This window comes from Hibiscus syriacus, unplaced genomic scaffold (assembly GCF_006381635.1).
Source record: "Hibiscus syriacus cultivar Baekdansim isolate YM2019G1 unplaced genomic scaffold, ASM638163v2 tig00110882_pilon, whole genome shotgun sequence".
Taxonomy (NCBI): Eukaryota; Viridiplantae; Streptophyta; class Magnoliopsida; order Malvales; family Malvaceae; genus Hibiscus; species Hibiscus syriacus.
Window position 1 is genome coordinate 923060 of NW_024062896.1, and position 16106 is coordinate 939165.

General features: G+C 33.4%; 1 protein-coding gene and 1 pseudogene across 1 annotated transcript; one reads left to right on the top strand and one right to left on the bottom strand.

Annotated features, from left to right (window-relative positions):
- Nucleotides 1-1276: 1276 nt before the first annotated feature.
- Nucleotides 1277-3413, top strand: LOC120144189 (calmodulin-7). Its single transcript, XM_039158318.1, has 2 exons — nucleotides 1277-1439; nucleotides 2715-3413. Exons 1-2 carry the CDS (start codon nucleotides 1364-1366, stop codon nucleotides 3086-3088), a joined length of 450 nt encoding a protein of 149 aa, XP_039014249.1. The 5' UTR covers nucleotides 1277-1363; the 3' UTR covers nucleotides 3089-3413.
- An 8443-nt stretch (nucleotides 3414-11856) lies between these two features.
- On the bottom strand, nucleotides 11857-15853 carry LOC120144123 (annotated as a pseudogene).
- Between the last annotated feature and the right edge of the window lie 253 nt (nucleotides 15854-16106).

Here is a 16106-nt window from a genome sequence, read left to right on the forward strand (position 1 = left end):
TCCCATCCTTAGTCCGCTACGCGTCAACAACAATGCATACGCAGCATACACACGCTATCACCACATTTTCATTTAAAGACTTCATTTTTTTCGACTCAAATGGTATTTAAAAAATTATAAATTTTACACATTTTATATAGGGAAAATTATATGCTTCATACTTAAACTGTTACTTTTATTTCATATTAGTACCTAAATTTTATTTTTTTTTCAAAACCATACTTAATAATTGGTTTTGGTTTTATTTTGATGCATCGCCGTTAAAAACTTAGTAGAAGTGTTGATGTGTCATTTTTCTTAGATTTTTTAAATGAGGACGTGGTATTTTCTTACGGCGACATATCAACATCATTGTTAAGTTTTAACGGCGGGATACCAAAATGAAACCTAAGTTAAACGAAATGTTAGACATAATTTTGGAAAAATAAAATAAGTACTAAAATAGAACAAAAGTAATAGTTTAGGCACTAAAAATGTAGTTTACCCTTTTATATAAGATTATGAGTCCGGTAATTATAATAGAGGCTTTTTATTAAAATAATAAGTTTCAAAAGTTTTTTTTTGATAAATTTAAAAGTTATTTAGAACATTAATATCTTTCAATTTAATTATGAAATAATATTCAGATACTAACGAATATTATTTTAGGTGATATTATAAAACCCTGATGAACGTTTTTGTGTTATTTTTATAAATAAAATTAAGAGAATCAAATCTTTATGAAAAATTTAAGAATGATTTCATTTTAATAAAATATTCAATCTAAATTCTGATGTTGAAATAACTGTACTTATTTTATTACTGTTCTCTTGTCAATTTTATCTTATTTGTAGTAAAAAAATAATTTGGCAACAAAGAAAATAGACAATAAATCAGTGATTGATGTTGTAATTTACCTATATAGTTTATGAATTGTATTTTAAAAATTATATTTATCTTTGAATAGCTAAATGTTTAAATAAAGGATTTAACTTTTAAAAATAAAATAAAAACCTAAATTCTTTTAGGACTTCTTATACAGTTAACCCTAAATTGATTTCATTGGAGGTTGAGGAATGCATCAACTCTTCAACGGGAGAGGGAGCAAAAGAAAAAAGTATTCAAAGATGTACATTTAAAGAAAAAGAAAAGTACAATTGTTTATTAATATTATTTTTTAATAAAAAAAAGGCGAGCAAAGTGCTAGCGGAGGAGAGAAAATCAGATTCCTTAATTTGTGTTGGGCCCAACTATGGGCCCTATATATAGCACTGGCATCCCCTTCTATATTTTCCACACACTCATCATTTTTCTCCGCTACTTTCTCTCAATCCAAACCGATCTTCCCGAGAAAAAAAAAGAACAAGCTCAAGAGAATAAGAAAATGGCCGATCAGCTTACGGACGATCAGATCTCTGAATTCAAGGAGGCCTTTAGCCTGTTCGACAAGGACGGAGATGGTCCTCTCTCATCTCGCTTTTATTTTCTTCTTATTCTTTTGTTGTAATTATTACTCGCGGTTTAATAATTTTCTTCATTCGATTCAGCTCGGATTCGCATATCTAAGCTTCGTTTTCGTTCTGATTCTTAATTTTTTCTTAATTTTATTAATTTACGATCGTTTTCTTTTGTTATTTTAATGATATGACGGATCTAGGACGCCTATTTATGAATTCATAGTCGACCTCGATCGTCTATTGATATTTCATTTCTTTAATTTTAATGGCGTTGGATTATATTTTTATGGTCTTTTTTCATTTTCATTACTGTTGACCTTTCTCGGTCTTCTCTTTGAATTTATTGTATGACTTGTAGTGTTAGATCTTTTAGATGCAAACATAACCTGGCTAGATTGGCTTTATATGTGGTGAGTATTGCGTTATTTATGCTTGGGGTTTGCTTATTTGAATTTAATTGTTATTTAATCATGATTAAATATTTCATTCCCTTTGTGTAAGTTTTTTAATCTGATTAGCAAAGCTTCCTTGGATTTTGGATGTGATTCCCTTTGATTGATCCTGCATTTTCAACTTATAATGAAATATTATATCATTATTAGTTTACATGCTTGTTGCTGCAAAGCATTGAGTCACTCTTTCACCCTGCAAATTAGCTTTTATGGTTGTACTTAGTATGCTTGATTGTTAAGAATCTAGGATGACAATGTGGATGGTTTTGGCAAGTCATGAGAATTCAGGACCTTCTATGGATAATTCAATCAATTAATTTGGTGATTTGTAATCCTAAACAGTAAACAGTAAAGTATTTTGTTTGTGATCATAACTTTGAAGGTTATCGAATTAGTTTGACCGGCAGACATACACTATTGTTTTTCTGCAATCACATGTTCTGCAATTATTAGCTGATCCATGAGCAAACTTCGTGATGTATTTGATTGTTGTAGAACAAGAAGTTAGATAGAATACATATTTTCTGTATTCTTGGCGCAGAGGAAATATGTTTCGTATCCTCCCCAGTTCTTGTTTGGTTATCTGTTTGTCTTCATGGTGTATGCCGAGAGAAATATTTTGGCATTAGAAAAGCGTGAAAATCATAAACTATCTTTTTAAACTTAAATTATCACTGTGCCTCTTTTCCTCTCTCCCTTTTAGGTATTACAATAATTCTTTGCTGCTTCTTGGCTGAATGAATTTTTAGTCATGTTGATTGTTTCATAACCAATATTGTAGTCTGATTTTATTGTATTTATTTATTTATTTTTATCATTGCTGCAGGTTGCATTACTACCAAGGAGTTGGGGACTGTGATGCGATCACTTGGTCAGAACCCCACTGAGGCGGAACTCCAAGATATGATCAATGAAGTTGATGCTGATGGAAACGGGACCATCGATTTTCCTGAATTCCTTAACCTGATGGCCAGGAAGATGAAAGATACCGACTCAGAGGAGGAGCTTAAAGAGGCATTCAGGGTGTTTGACAAGGATCAGAATGGTTTTATATCCGCTGCTGAGCTTCGCCATGTCATGACAAACCTTGGTGAAAAGCTTACAGATGAGGAAGTTGACGAGATGATCCGTGAAGCTGATGTTGACGGTGATGGACAGATCAACTACGAGGAGTTTGTCAAAGTGATGATGGCCAAGTAAAGGGCCTCTCACCAGGATCCAAAATATGGGGAAAAATTGGAACAGTGCAATTGAGTTTTGCTAAGATTTCTGTTTATGAATAGGACGCCTATGTTTTTTTAGTAATGTTATTGTCTTTTGTTGGATGGTTCTCTGTTTTATGTTTGCATTATTTTGCGGACCGGATCTTAGTATTCTGCTTGTTTGCTCTGTTTTTTGTTCAGTAGTGCTGTTTTAGGGTTAATATTTTTGTGCTGTTCTCATTCGAACTCTTGGTGCCGGGAACCTAGAGCAATCTGGAACATTCTATGTTTTCTTAACGGTTTACTAAATTTTGAGGAAATTTGAGCGATCAAATCACTGCAGACTTAGACAACGAGTCATTTAAGATTCCATAAACACGAGTTGTTTACTATTCATACAGAGTCCTTTTAAAGAGAAGCCACTGGATGAACCCTTAACTGAATGAGAGTTGAGTTCAAAATCATTATTTTATTATTTTTAAATAGAATCTTTTCAAGTTGAAAATTTAGCCGATGGCTGGAGAACTAGACAATGGTAACGATAAAAATAACCAAAACATTAGAGGAGTGGTGGTTGTAGGCTTGTAGCTGTCGGCGTTAATTTCGAATTTCTCATGGTGGAGGGATAAGATCGCTTAATGGGGAAGTGGGCAAAATCCGATATCGACCCAATGTTTGGGCAAAACCAAATTTGATGGGGTTTAAATTCTTTTGTAGAAAAAGAACAAAAAAGAAAAACCATCGAAATAGTCACTTTCATTTATCAGCTATTCACTTTTAATCATTAAATTAAAAATAATAATATTTTAATTTTTTATGTTATCAATTTATAGAGTTTTAATTATCGGTTAGTCGGATAACATGACTTGTTAGTAAAAGGTTAAATTTTAATTTGATCTCTAAACTTTGGATAAAATATTAACATGGTTTTTAAACTTTATATAATATTGATTTGACCCTTGAAATGTAGATAAAATATCAAATTAACTTCATCAAAATTTTCTATTGTCGATCATTGTTTACTATTATCAACAGTTACTGTCACTTATCATCAGCCATGTCGATGATGACCGTTGGATCAAAAAAAATTCAAATCACTCTTTTTTAGGTTAATGAATGTGAACCTCATGTTCCTCTTTATCTTCATTAGTTCATTAAAAGAGATGAACTTTTTCCTTGTCTGGAAAGGTTTCAATCAAGGCTCGTAATCGGTAATTGTTTCCCTAGATTGGTTCTGAACAAGGTTTCAGTGCTGCAATAATTATTGAGTTCTATTATACTACAGACTGTGATAGGATAATTAAGAACATTGAAAGAGGGGAAGACAGAATTACTTGAAAAGATAGATCATGAAAGCATTTGGTGGAGTGCCACAAGAATCCATGGCTGGAGATGAAGATCCAGTATGGTCAAAACAAAGGAAGCTGTACAATGAAGAATGTATCGGTTCATGGTGTGTCTTTCAATCTTGTTCCATCATATGATTTATTTTCTGATCCATCTTAAAATTCTCTGCGTTCTCTGTGACTCTTCATTAAATCTCTTCATCTTGCACGAGTGGAATATCTTATCTAGAGCCACTTATTAGTGTTATTAACACTAATTTAATGATTAGGATCCTTTCGCATCTTAGTAACTCAAACAAAGATATGAGACTAAAATAAATGGTTCTTCTTTAGGAAAATAACATAATTTATCCATTTTGATTTGTACAATAACTACTAATTTCAAAATCACCGCTTGCAATACTTCAATTTCAATCCATTTTAAAAGAATTTATAACGTTGTCTTTAGTAATTCATCTCAATACTTAAACAGACGTATGACCTATCTTAAAGTGGAATCTCTCCACAATGATGGAGTGTACAACATATTTGAATATATTGATACATTAATATTTGTAAACATTATTCGTACAATCTGTTATTAATGTAGGACGGAATTTTAAAAATGAAAATAAATAAATAAAATAGGTTCAATAATTTAAATGAAAAATAAAGCATGGTGCCCTTGATATCTTATTTGAGACCCCCAAAGCTAATTAATAGAGGAGGAGTGTAACATCCTCAATACCAGGTTAGTGATCAAATTGTAAAGTTTCAGAATTTGGTGACTATAGTAGAACCAAGGATTAATTCAATGATTTAGTTGGAAATAAATCATAAAAGTTGCTAGTAATTATAAGATGAATTGAAGGGTAAAAGGGTCATTTGACAATGAAGATTTTTCTTTTTCCTTATAAGATAAGAAAATCACGTGGGAAGAGAGAAAAGGTTCCAGAGTTCTCTTCTCTTCTTCTTTTTTCATACGTGAAGGCTTGACTCAAAGGTGAGTTTCTTTGTTTGTTGATTAATTATTGATTTTAAGGTTGGGTTATGATCATTAGATGATAATTAAGCTTAAGGAAAGCTTAATTTGTTCTAAAACAACAAGATGAAAGATATAGAAGAGATTAAAGAAAATGAGTTTTTAGATGAATTTTTGGAAAAGAGTTAATAAGTGAAATTTGAGAAGGAATTTGACTTGTCATCACTAAGAATAAGAGATATATGAAGTTAGAAAGGATTAATAACAAAGTTGAAAGTTTAGTAAGATACTTAAATTTTAAGAATCATGATGAGATATGGAAGATAAATATGGTTTACATGGATATAAGTTGGTTTAAGTAATGGTAGTGGAATTTAATGACATAATAGGGGCTTAAATAGAAGAATTGAATGAAGAATTGATGATTTTCGGGCTTAAAATGCAAATTCTGGGCAAGGTGTATCGATGCACATTCAAGGTGCATCGATGCACTCTTTAAAGAAGAAACATCGAATGCAATTGGTGCATCGATGCATAAGGATTACATCGATGCATCCCCTTAAAATGAAAACATCGAAGGTAATTTGTGTATCGATGCATGGGTAGTGCATCGATGCACATGTTAAAGAATGCATCGATGCACTGTAGAATGCATCGATGCACTTCAAGGGGAAATTAAAATAAACCTTTCTTTTGGTCTAAGAAATGATAGATTATCGTATATCAATTGAATAATGATATATATCAATGTATGATTATATAGATATCGAGCACGAACAAGTTCCAAAACGATTATCAAGTTAAGATTCGATCGAAAGAGATGAAAGCATAAAAGTGGATGGAAACTTAGTGAGGCCAAGGTGAGTGCATATGCATTAGTATATGATGTGTGTGGAAAAAGACTCACGATGAGTCTACTTCCAACATTTGATTACAAGATTTTATGAATATTAATATGGGTGATATGATTATTATTCATGCATGAATATAGTCATAGGTGTTATATGTGAACATGTGAAATTTATGAAAAGTGATATGAATTACATGAAAAAAAAGCTATATGTCTACATTATATGAAAGAAGCTATGAGCTTATATGAACAGGTGATGAAAATGTATATGTGAAATGATATAAGTGAAATGCCCATGTGTGTAAAGAGAGCTAGAGGTATAGTTGGCATGCCAAGAGTCGATGGTTCTATGGTCCTTCGGGATATATATGTATTCTTTGGAATTTACAGGGTCTTGTGAGACACATATGTGATCCATTGAAATTTTATGGTTCTTAAGGAGTGGTCCTTCGGGACAAATACAGTACATAGGTTCTTCGGGACAAAATTCATAGCCCCTAGTGGGACCCCATACGAGCTGTGGTGACAGCATAGTGCACAACCTCAATAGACTCACATATCTATAGTTCTCACAGATGTACATAGGCTAACAAAGAGATAACAATTAAAATATATTACTTGTAAATTATATTCTTTTGTGATATGAATTGTATTATATGATTGATATGATGAATGATGTGTCATTTGATTAAGTGAAATGATATATTATTTGTTGCATGATAAGCATGAATAGTATTAATTTTTAATCCTATAGACTTAGCTTGCTGTTTCACACGTAGTTCTGGAAAACAAGAAGAGAAGTTTAGAGGAGCGAAACAGGTCAAATTCTCCTTTCCACATTCAGATCAGATATAGGTTTAAATTATGTATTTTGTCATATGAATGTAGTTGGCATGTAAGATAAAAGATTTGTACTGGAAACGCTCTGATCAATTTGTAAAATCATATGTTTTTATAATAGAAATTATTTGGGTTTTAGTGGAAATGTCTAACTGAATTTCATTGAATTTTGTCAAAGTAAACGTTTTGAACGGTCAATGTGACATCTCAGACTCGTATTCGGGTTGGGGGGTGTTACATTTGGTATCAAGCTAAGGTTTAGCCGATTCTAGGCTTAAACCGAAATTAAATGAGGTTTAAAAATGTGTACATGCCATCTAAAAGTGAAAAATTCTGATCTGATAGTGTAAGGAGTATGTTGTATTGCTAATAGAATAAGATTTGTAAGAATAGTAGGAATGAATTAAGGAATTGTCAAAGTAAAGTAAATCGATAGCTGACAAATCTGATGAATAGCATTCACTGCCCTGGCCAGACAGGATGAAGATTGGAAATCTCAGAAATGTCTTATAAGATTAAAGGTTGATCTCAGAAAGTTGAAATCATATTAGATAGTAATAGAAAATTTTCATTATTTTGAATTAGAAAGGTGATATGGATTCGTTTTGTTATTTAGTGGATAAGATAGAATATGGTGAATAAATGTCACCATAAGAGCGTTAAAAGATTAAAGGATCATGAGAATTGGTAGAAGAGTTCAAGAATAAGTGTATCAGTGACAAGCGTATAAGATGTATAAAGTCCGAGCTTATGAGTTTGAAACGAAGTGATAGTATGGAGCATAAACAAGAGTATGTTTATGATAAGGGTTTGTAGTTAAGATGAAAAAAATTAGCGTTGGTTAACAAGAATATGTAATGGGAATGTACTGGAAGTATAAGATTGTAAGATATTGTCAGGTTATGATAACCAAATATGAAATGGATCTGGATACAGTTGTGTATTTGGATCATAGTGATGTGGTATAATAAAGGAAAAGGAAGTAAGGATTTGTATAATTGAGTAAAGCTGAGGATTGATAAGAAGAGTTTAAGAATGAGTATATCGATGATTAGATTATAAGACAAAGGAAGTCAGAATGTTGAGTTTGAGCAACGAAAATTACAGGATGTATATGATTGGTTGACTAGGGCTTGTGCCCTAGATTGAACAGATATTATTGACTAGTTAACAGAGTAAAGGTAATAGAGTTATAAGATTGAAGGAAAAGATAAAGTTAAGTTAATTGATTATGATGTGAATCTGAATATAGTTGTGTATTCTGATCAGATAACTATGATGTAAAAAAGGAGATAAGTATTTGCATGGAACCTAAAGGAAGGAAAATACAGGTATAGTAAATGATAAAGAATGAAGTTCTGTATAAGAAATGGGTTATCAAAGTTATGAGGATGTAATGAAGATTGATACATAGAGATGATTATAGATGATAAGACAAGAGTATGTGAACATGAAAGGAAAGATATGACTTGTGTATAAGGAATAAATAAAGGAATAATGGAATAAAGAAATGAAAGGGTTGAATTAAAGGATCAGATACGATAAAGGTTATATGGAAGTGTAGATAATAATTTTGATATAGAAGTAAGAAAAGTGTGCAAGGTGATGTGAAAAGATTCTTTAAAGTGTATGTTGAATCGTATTTAAAGAAGATTTAAGGTCGTGTTATTGGTTAAATGATGATGGAAAATGAATTTGGTTATTATAAGGTGGTTAGAGATAGATTTATGATGTTGAGTGATAAAAATGAACGATACTGTCTATATAGTGAGTGACGTTATATAGATTTTAGAAATGTCAAAGGAAAATGCAGAATCGAAGGAGATAAAAGGCATAAATGGATTGAGGTTATTGGTTACTGTGTATATGATAAGTGACAGTAGATAAATGTATAAAGGAAATCGATAATTGAAGAACAAAATGAAGGAAAAATTAAGTAAAGGAAATAGCATGAGAACATTAGAAGATATGTTCTTATTGATATGTTCAGTGAAAATTCGAGGACGAATTTTCTTTAAAAGATGGGAGATTTGTAACATCCTCAATACCGAGTTAGTGATCAAATTGTAAAGTTTCAGAATTTGGTGACTAGAGTAGAACCATGGATTAATTCAATGATTTAGTTGGAAATAAATCATAAAAGTGCTAGTAATTAATATGAATTGAAGGGTAAAGTCATTTGACAAGGAAGATTTTTATTTTCCTTATAAGATAAGAAAATCACGTGGGAAAGAGAGAAAAGGTTCCGAGTTCTCTTCTCTTCTCTTCTTCTTTTCATACGTGAAGGCTTGACTCAAAGGTGAGTTTCTTGTTTGTTGATTAATATGATTTTAAGGTTGGGTTATGATCATTAGATGATAATTAAGCTTAAGGAAAACTTAATTTGTTCTAAAACAACAAGATGAAAGATATAGAAGAGATTAAAGAAAATGAGTTTTTAGATAAATTTTTGGAAAAGAGTTATTAAGTGAAATTTGAGAAGGAATTTGACTTGTCATCACTAAGAATAAGATATATGAAGTTAGAAAGGATTAATACAAAGTTGAAAGTTTAGTAAGATTCTTAAATTTTAAGAATCATGATGAGATATGGAAGATAAAGATGGTTACATGGATATAAGTTGGTTCAAGTAATGGTAGTGGAATTTAATGACATAATAGGGAGTTAATAAGTGAAATTTGAGAAGGAATTTGACTTGTCATCACTAAGAATAAGAGATATAAGTTAGAAAGGATTAATAACAAAGTTGAAAGTTTAGTAAGATTCTTAAATTTTAAGAATCATGATGAGATATGGAAGATAAAGATGGTTTACATGAATATAAGTTGGTTCAAGTAATGGTAGTGGAATTTAATGACATAATAGGGGCTTAAATAGAAGAATTGAATGAAGAATTGATGATTTTTCGGGCTTAAAATGCAAATTCTGGGCAAGGTGTATCGATGCACATTCAAGGTGCATCAATGCACTCTTTAAAGAAGAAACATCGAATGCAATTGGTGCATCGATGCATCCCCTTAAAATGAAAACATCGAAGGTAATTTGTGTATCGATGCACATGTTAAAGAATGCATCGATGCACATGTTAAAGAATGCATCGATGCACTTCAAGGGGAAATTGAAATAAACCTTTCTTTTGGTCTAAGAAATGATAGATTATCGTATATCAATTGAATACTGATATGTATCAATGTATGTTTATATAGATATCGAGCACGAACAAGTTCCAGAACGATTATCAAGTTAAGATTTGATCGAAAGAGATGAAAGCATAAAAGTGGATGGAAACTTAGTGAGGCCAAGGTGAGTGCATATGCATTAGTATATGATATGTGTGGAAAAGACTCGCGATGAGTCTACTTTCAACATTTGATTACAAGATTTTATGAATATTAATATAGGTGATATGATTATTATTCATGCATGAATATAGTCATAGGTGTTATATGTGAACATGTGAATTATATGAAAAGTGATATGAATTACATGAAAAGAAGCTATATGTCTACATGTATATGTGAAAGAAGCTATGAGCTATATGAACAGGTGATATGAAAATGTATATGTGAAATGATATAAGTGAAAATGCCCATGTTATGTGTAAAGAGAACTAGAGGTATAGTTGGCATGCCAAGAGTCGAGGGTTCTACGTGGTCTTTCGGGACATATATGTATTCTTTGGAACATTTACATGGTCTTGTGAGACACATATGTGATCCATTGAAATATGTATATGGTTCTTAAAGAGTGGTCCTTCGTGACAAATACAGTACATAGGTCCTTCGGGACAAAATTCATAACCCCTAGTGGGACCCCATACGAGCTGTGGTGACAGCATAGTGCACAACCTCAATAGACTCACATATCTATAGTTCTCACAGATGTACATGGGCTAACAAAGAGATAACAATAAAAATATATTACTTGTAAGGTATATGCTTTTGTAATATGAATTGTATTATATGATTGATATGATGAATGATGTGTACATTTGATTAAGTGAAATGATATATTATTTTGTGTGATAGCATGATATGATATGTTCATGCATGATTAAGTAGTTAGAATTATTTTAATGTGTTATGCCTCACTAAGTCATAGACTTGGTGTTTGAGTGTTTCACACGTAGGTTCTGGAAAGCAAAAAGAGAAGTTTAGAGGAGCAAAACAGGTCAAATTCTCCTTTTCACAATTCAGATCGGATATAGGTTTAAATTATGTATTTTTTCATATGAAATGTAGTTGGCATGTAAGATAAAAGATTTGTACTGGAAACGTTCTGATCAATTTGTAAAATCATATGTTTTTATATAATAAAAATTATTTGGGTTTTAGTGGAAATGTCTAACTGAATTTCATTGAATTTTGTCAAAGTAAAAATTTTAAACGGTCAATGTGACACATCGTACTCGTATTCGGGTTAGGGGTGTTACAATTAGTTTCTAGAGTTAGCGTAGTGCTTAGTGCTCAGAATATATTCATCTATTAAAAGTGGAATTTTGGTAGGCATCAGATTAGAAGTTGGAAATGTAGCTGGAGCACTGGCATTATTGTCCCTCTCGTGAAGCTTGTAATTTCATCCACAAAATTTGATATTTTTTTTTTCTTAAAAATGTTTAAAAATTCATTAAAAAGAACCAAAGATTCGGTTTATTAGTTTTTTACTACTTTTTATTGGTTCGTCAGTTTTTTTTCTTTCAATATCTATACTGTTAAAATTAAGGGTGTTCATTGTTCGATTTTAATCGAATTAATCGATCAAACTGAAATTATCGTCGCGGCAGTCAGTAGACTTACTTAGAGCATGCCAACTTGGTACGAATGAGCTTGGCAGCAGCAACCATGTTGGTAAGAGCTGGCTGGACTTCGGAGTATTTTCGTGTCTTCAGACCACAATCTGGATTTACCCACAAAAACTTCCTCTCATGCACCTCAAGCATCTTCCTAATACGGTCCGCAACTTCTTTGGTCAATGGGATCCTCGGAGAGTGAATGTCATATACACCGGGACCGATTCCAGCTCCGTATTTGACACCCTCGTGGAACACGGAGAGAAGCTTTTCATCCAATCTCGAGTTTTCAACAGTGATCACATCCGCGTCCATGTCTATGATCGAGTGAATAATGTCGTTTACATTTGAGTAGCACATATGGGTATGAATCTGTAACATATATATATTTGCATTATCATCTTCAGCACAACGGATCCAAGCATTTTCTCTATGTACATCAAATTCATATCTATGTTACTTCGACTCTTATTTTTTCACGAAAGAACCTAGATCCAAAAATCAAGTAGTTTATATCAGTTAATGAAAGGAGGATAGGAATTAGAAACCTGAGTAGTGTCTTTGACCCCACAGTTAGTAATCCTGAAGGAGTGAACAGCCCATTCCAGGTAGAAAGACTGCTCAGATTTCCTAAGAGGTAAACCCTCTCTTAAAGCAGCTTCATCGATCTGGATAATAGTAATGCCGGCTTTTTCGAGATCCTCGACCTCGTCTTTAATGGCCAATGCTATCTGGTAGGACGTTTCGTGCCTGAAAACACAGATACCGGGATAAAGAATAGGATAACATTCAGTGCATTATATACCTACTTTTGCATTTAGTCACCTTGGCTGGTCGTTTCTAACAAATGACCAGTTGAGAATTGTAACGGGGCCTGTAAGCATTCCTTTCATAGGCCTCTTAGTCATATTCTGAGCCATTGAAGACCAAAAAACAGTCATGGCCTTGGGACGGCTCACATCACCGTAGATAATAGGTGGCTTGACACAACGGGATCCGTATGACTGAACCCACCCGTTCACAGTAAAGGCAAAGCCAGATAATTGCTCGCCAAAGTACTCGACCATATCGTTTCTCAGCATTAACAAAGCACGGTTGCAGAAAACAACGATAAATTAAAATCCTTGTTATTGCCATAAGAAGTTAAAACCTCACCTCTGGCTCTCCATGCACCAAAACATCGAGATCAAGCTCTTCCTGGAGGTTGACAACTTTTTTGATTTCCTCTTTGATGGTACTGACATAATCGTTTTCAGATATCCTACAAATATATGGACAGAACTGATGCTCCTTATGCAACGGAAAACAAAGATTCGAATAGCAAGAGAATTAAAAGCACCTAATCTCACTTTTTAGCCTTGTACTCACAGCGCACTCGTCTAAGTTCCGTGGTTTGGGGGTATGATCCACAGGTGGTTGTAGGAAGAATCGGTAGGTTCAACTTCTTCTGCTGAGCATCCAGTCTAGCACTCACATCCGTGGCTCGACGGTGATTGGAGCCCCTCAAGCCAGCAGCCTATGAACAGACCATAATTTAAGCAAAAAGGTCACGTACACCACCATTTCGGAAAAAGAAAAAAAAAATAAAGGTTCTATTAAAAACTACATACAGCCTTCTGCACAGCCTCATTTCTCACTCTAGGAGAGAATTTTCGTGAAGCATGAGCCACGGCATTCGAAGCAAAAAATGCCTGCAAGAGGGGGAAAAGGATAAAATAATAATAAGATACACATAGCAGTCCACATAATTACTTAGATCATAAACAGATTATTCAAAGTTATAGATAGGTTCTCAGCCTAGTAGATTGACTGACCATCAAGAAAAAAAGAGAGGTAGAGAAATGTGCAAGCTTCGCTTCTATAGAGTTCAATAATTGCTGATCAACACCACTTATAAGTAAAATTAGCAACAGCCTATAGTCTATAGCATTAACCTGCCAATACCAGTAAGAAAGAAATACCTCGTCCTTTTCCCCGACCAATGCCTTTGCCAAGGCATTTACTTCGACTATTTTTTGTGCTGCAAACGCGAGCCAGGACTTGAGCTCTTTGTCCAACTTAGTTTCATTCACAAGGTCCACCACAGTATGGAGAAGAGAGCATGATGTAGAGACCACAACTCTGCCTGTAGGACAACAAAACGAAAAACTGTTCTTAGCTTTCAGTAAATAACTTACAAAAATTCCAAGGAGAAATGAATGTAGTCATGTCTAAACACCTTTGCCAACAATACTCTCAAGAGCCTGTAGGGTATCAAGTGAAGAAGCAAGATCGTTTGCCCAAATGTTTCTTCCATCAACCACTCCAGCAAACAAGTATTTATCAGAAGGAAATCCACTCTTTATTAAGTTGAGAGTTCTCGTTCCGCGAACTAAATCAAATCCAAAGGCAGTAACACCTTTCAACGAAGTAAGTGTCTTGTATGTATCAACAGGAACATCAGCAAAATAAGTTTCAACAAGAACATTGAATCCGGATAAAGATGATCCTAACTCTGAGTAAGCATGAGTGAACGCTTGCAATTGATGGGATTCAAGGTCCAACACAAGGGTCGGCTCATCGAACTGAATCCATGTTGCACCTGCTGCCTTTAGTTCATCAATAACTTCCCTGTCATGTAACAAATATTAGAAAGCACTTGAGACATTATGGCTGCACATATTTGCAGTTTTACCGAGGCCAAGCAAGAATTTTAGAGCCTTACTTGTAAATTGGCAGGATCTTGCCTAGTAGAGAAAGAAGAGAGAATGGTTTATCCACACCCTTTGCTAGTTTTGATAGCAACAAATAAGACACAGGTCCTACAAGGACAGGGATGGTGTCGACTCCGAGCTGCAGTGATAAAGTTAGTTTATAACTAGTTAGTTTACTAATTAAATAAACGAGTATAGATAAAAAAAATTATGTTCATTTTATAAACGAAAGAACAAGAATATAGGTGTGTTCGATTTTTTTATGTTTATGAACAAACTCATTTAAAAGCTCGTTTATAAGCTCATTTTTTGACTCGTTTATAAGCTTATTTACCCGACTCTCTTTTTCCTTTTCGTTTACATTTTAAATATTGGTAAAAGTAGAAATTAAATTGAACACAAAGTGAACTTTGGAGTTCAAACTATGAAGCCTAAACGAAATGAACACGAACACCAATAAAAAATGAACATGTACAAAATTATATTCATTCAAGTCCGATTCATTTACACTCTTAGTAAGAAATTCAATAGAGCGAAGAGTAATTTATATCCGAATTTGTTTATTATCCATATGAAATCCGAATGATACTATCCGAATCCGAATTAATTAAATTATAGTTACGTTAACTAAAGCAAATATCACACACACACACACAAAGAATGAGAATGCAGCGAACTTACAGCTTTGGCCTCCTTGTATTCATCAACAGCCTTGTGAAATGCATATGAGAACTTGACATCCGGCCCCAATTCAGGGACAATGTAGTGACTTTAAAAAACGATATAAATATCCATTAATGTCAATTTCAAAATTAAGAAAGAAAAAATCAGCTGAAAAACTCCATAGAAAGTACTTTTGTGACTTACTAGTTAGTGTCAAACCACTTAGTCATTTCCATAGCCGGCGCGGAGGCATTACCCCTAGCCATCGAGAAATAAACATCGAAACCGATCTCGCCACCGTTCCAGCCGTATCTAGGAGGGACTGCGCCAACCATCGCCGTGGTGTCCAACACTTGATCGTAATATGAAAATGTGTTGCTGGGGATAAACTTGGTTCCGGCAGCAGCCATCTGATTCCAGATGTAAGACCTGAATCCGCCGCCGTCGCGTGTAATTCATGGGCACTGATTTTGCCATCCCAGAAGGATTCTAACGCGAACTTTAACTCCCTCTTTGGACCTATCCGAGGATAACCGACGATGTGGGATGCCATTGCTCTGATAGAGGAAGGTGGGAGGAGTGTTTTTTGAGGAGAGAAATACAGAGGCATGCAGGGCAGAATGTAAATTATTAGATAAGTGAGGGTGAAGATTAGGGATGATAACTATGCAGCTTTACCCTTTTGGCTCGAAATTTTAAAATTTAATTCGATTATTATAAAATCAAATTGAGTAAACCACTTTGTATAAACTATATTATTATTATTTTAAAAATTTAATTCCGAGCTACATATATTCCATTAATGATGTTTCATGTTGATAATGCATATAGTTTTAATAAATAAATTTAATTAAATGTCAAATTATATAAAATA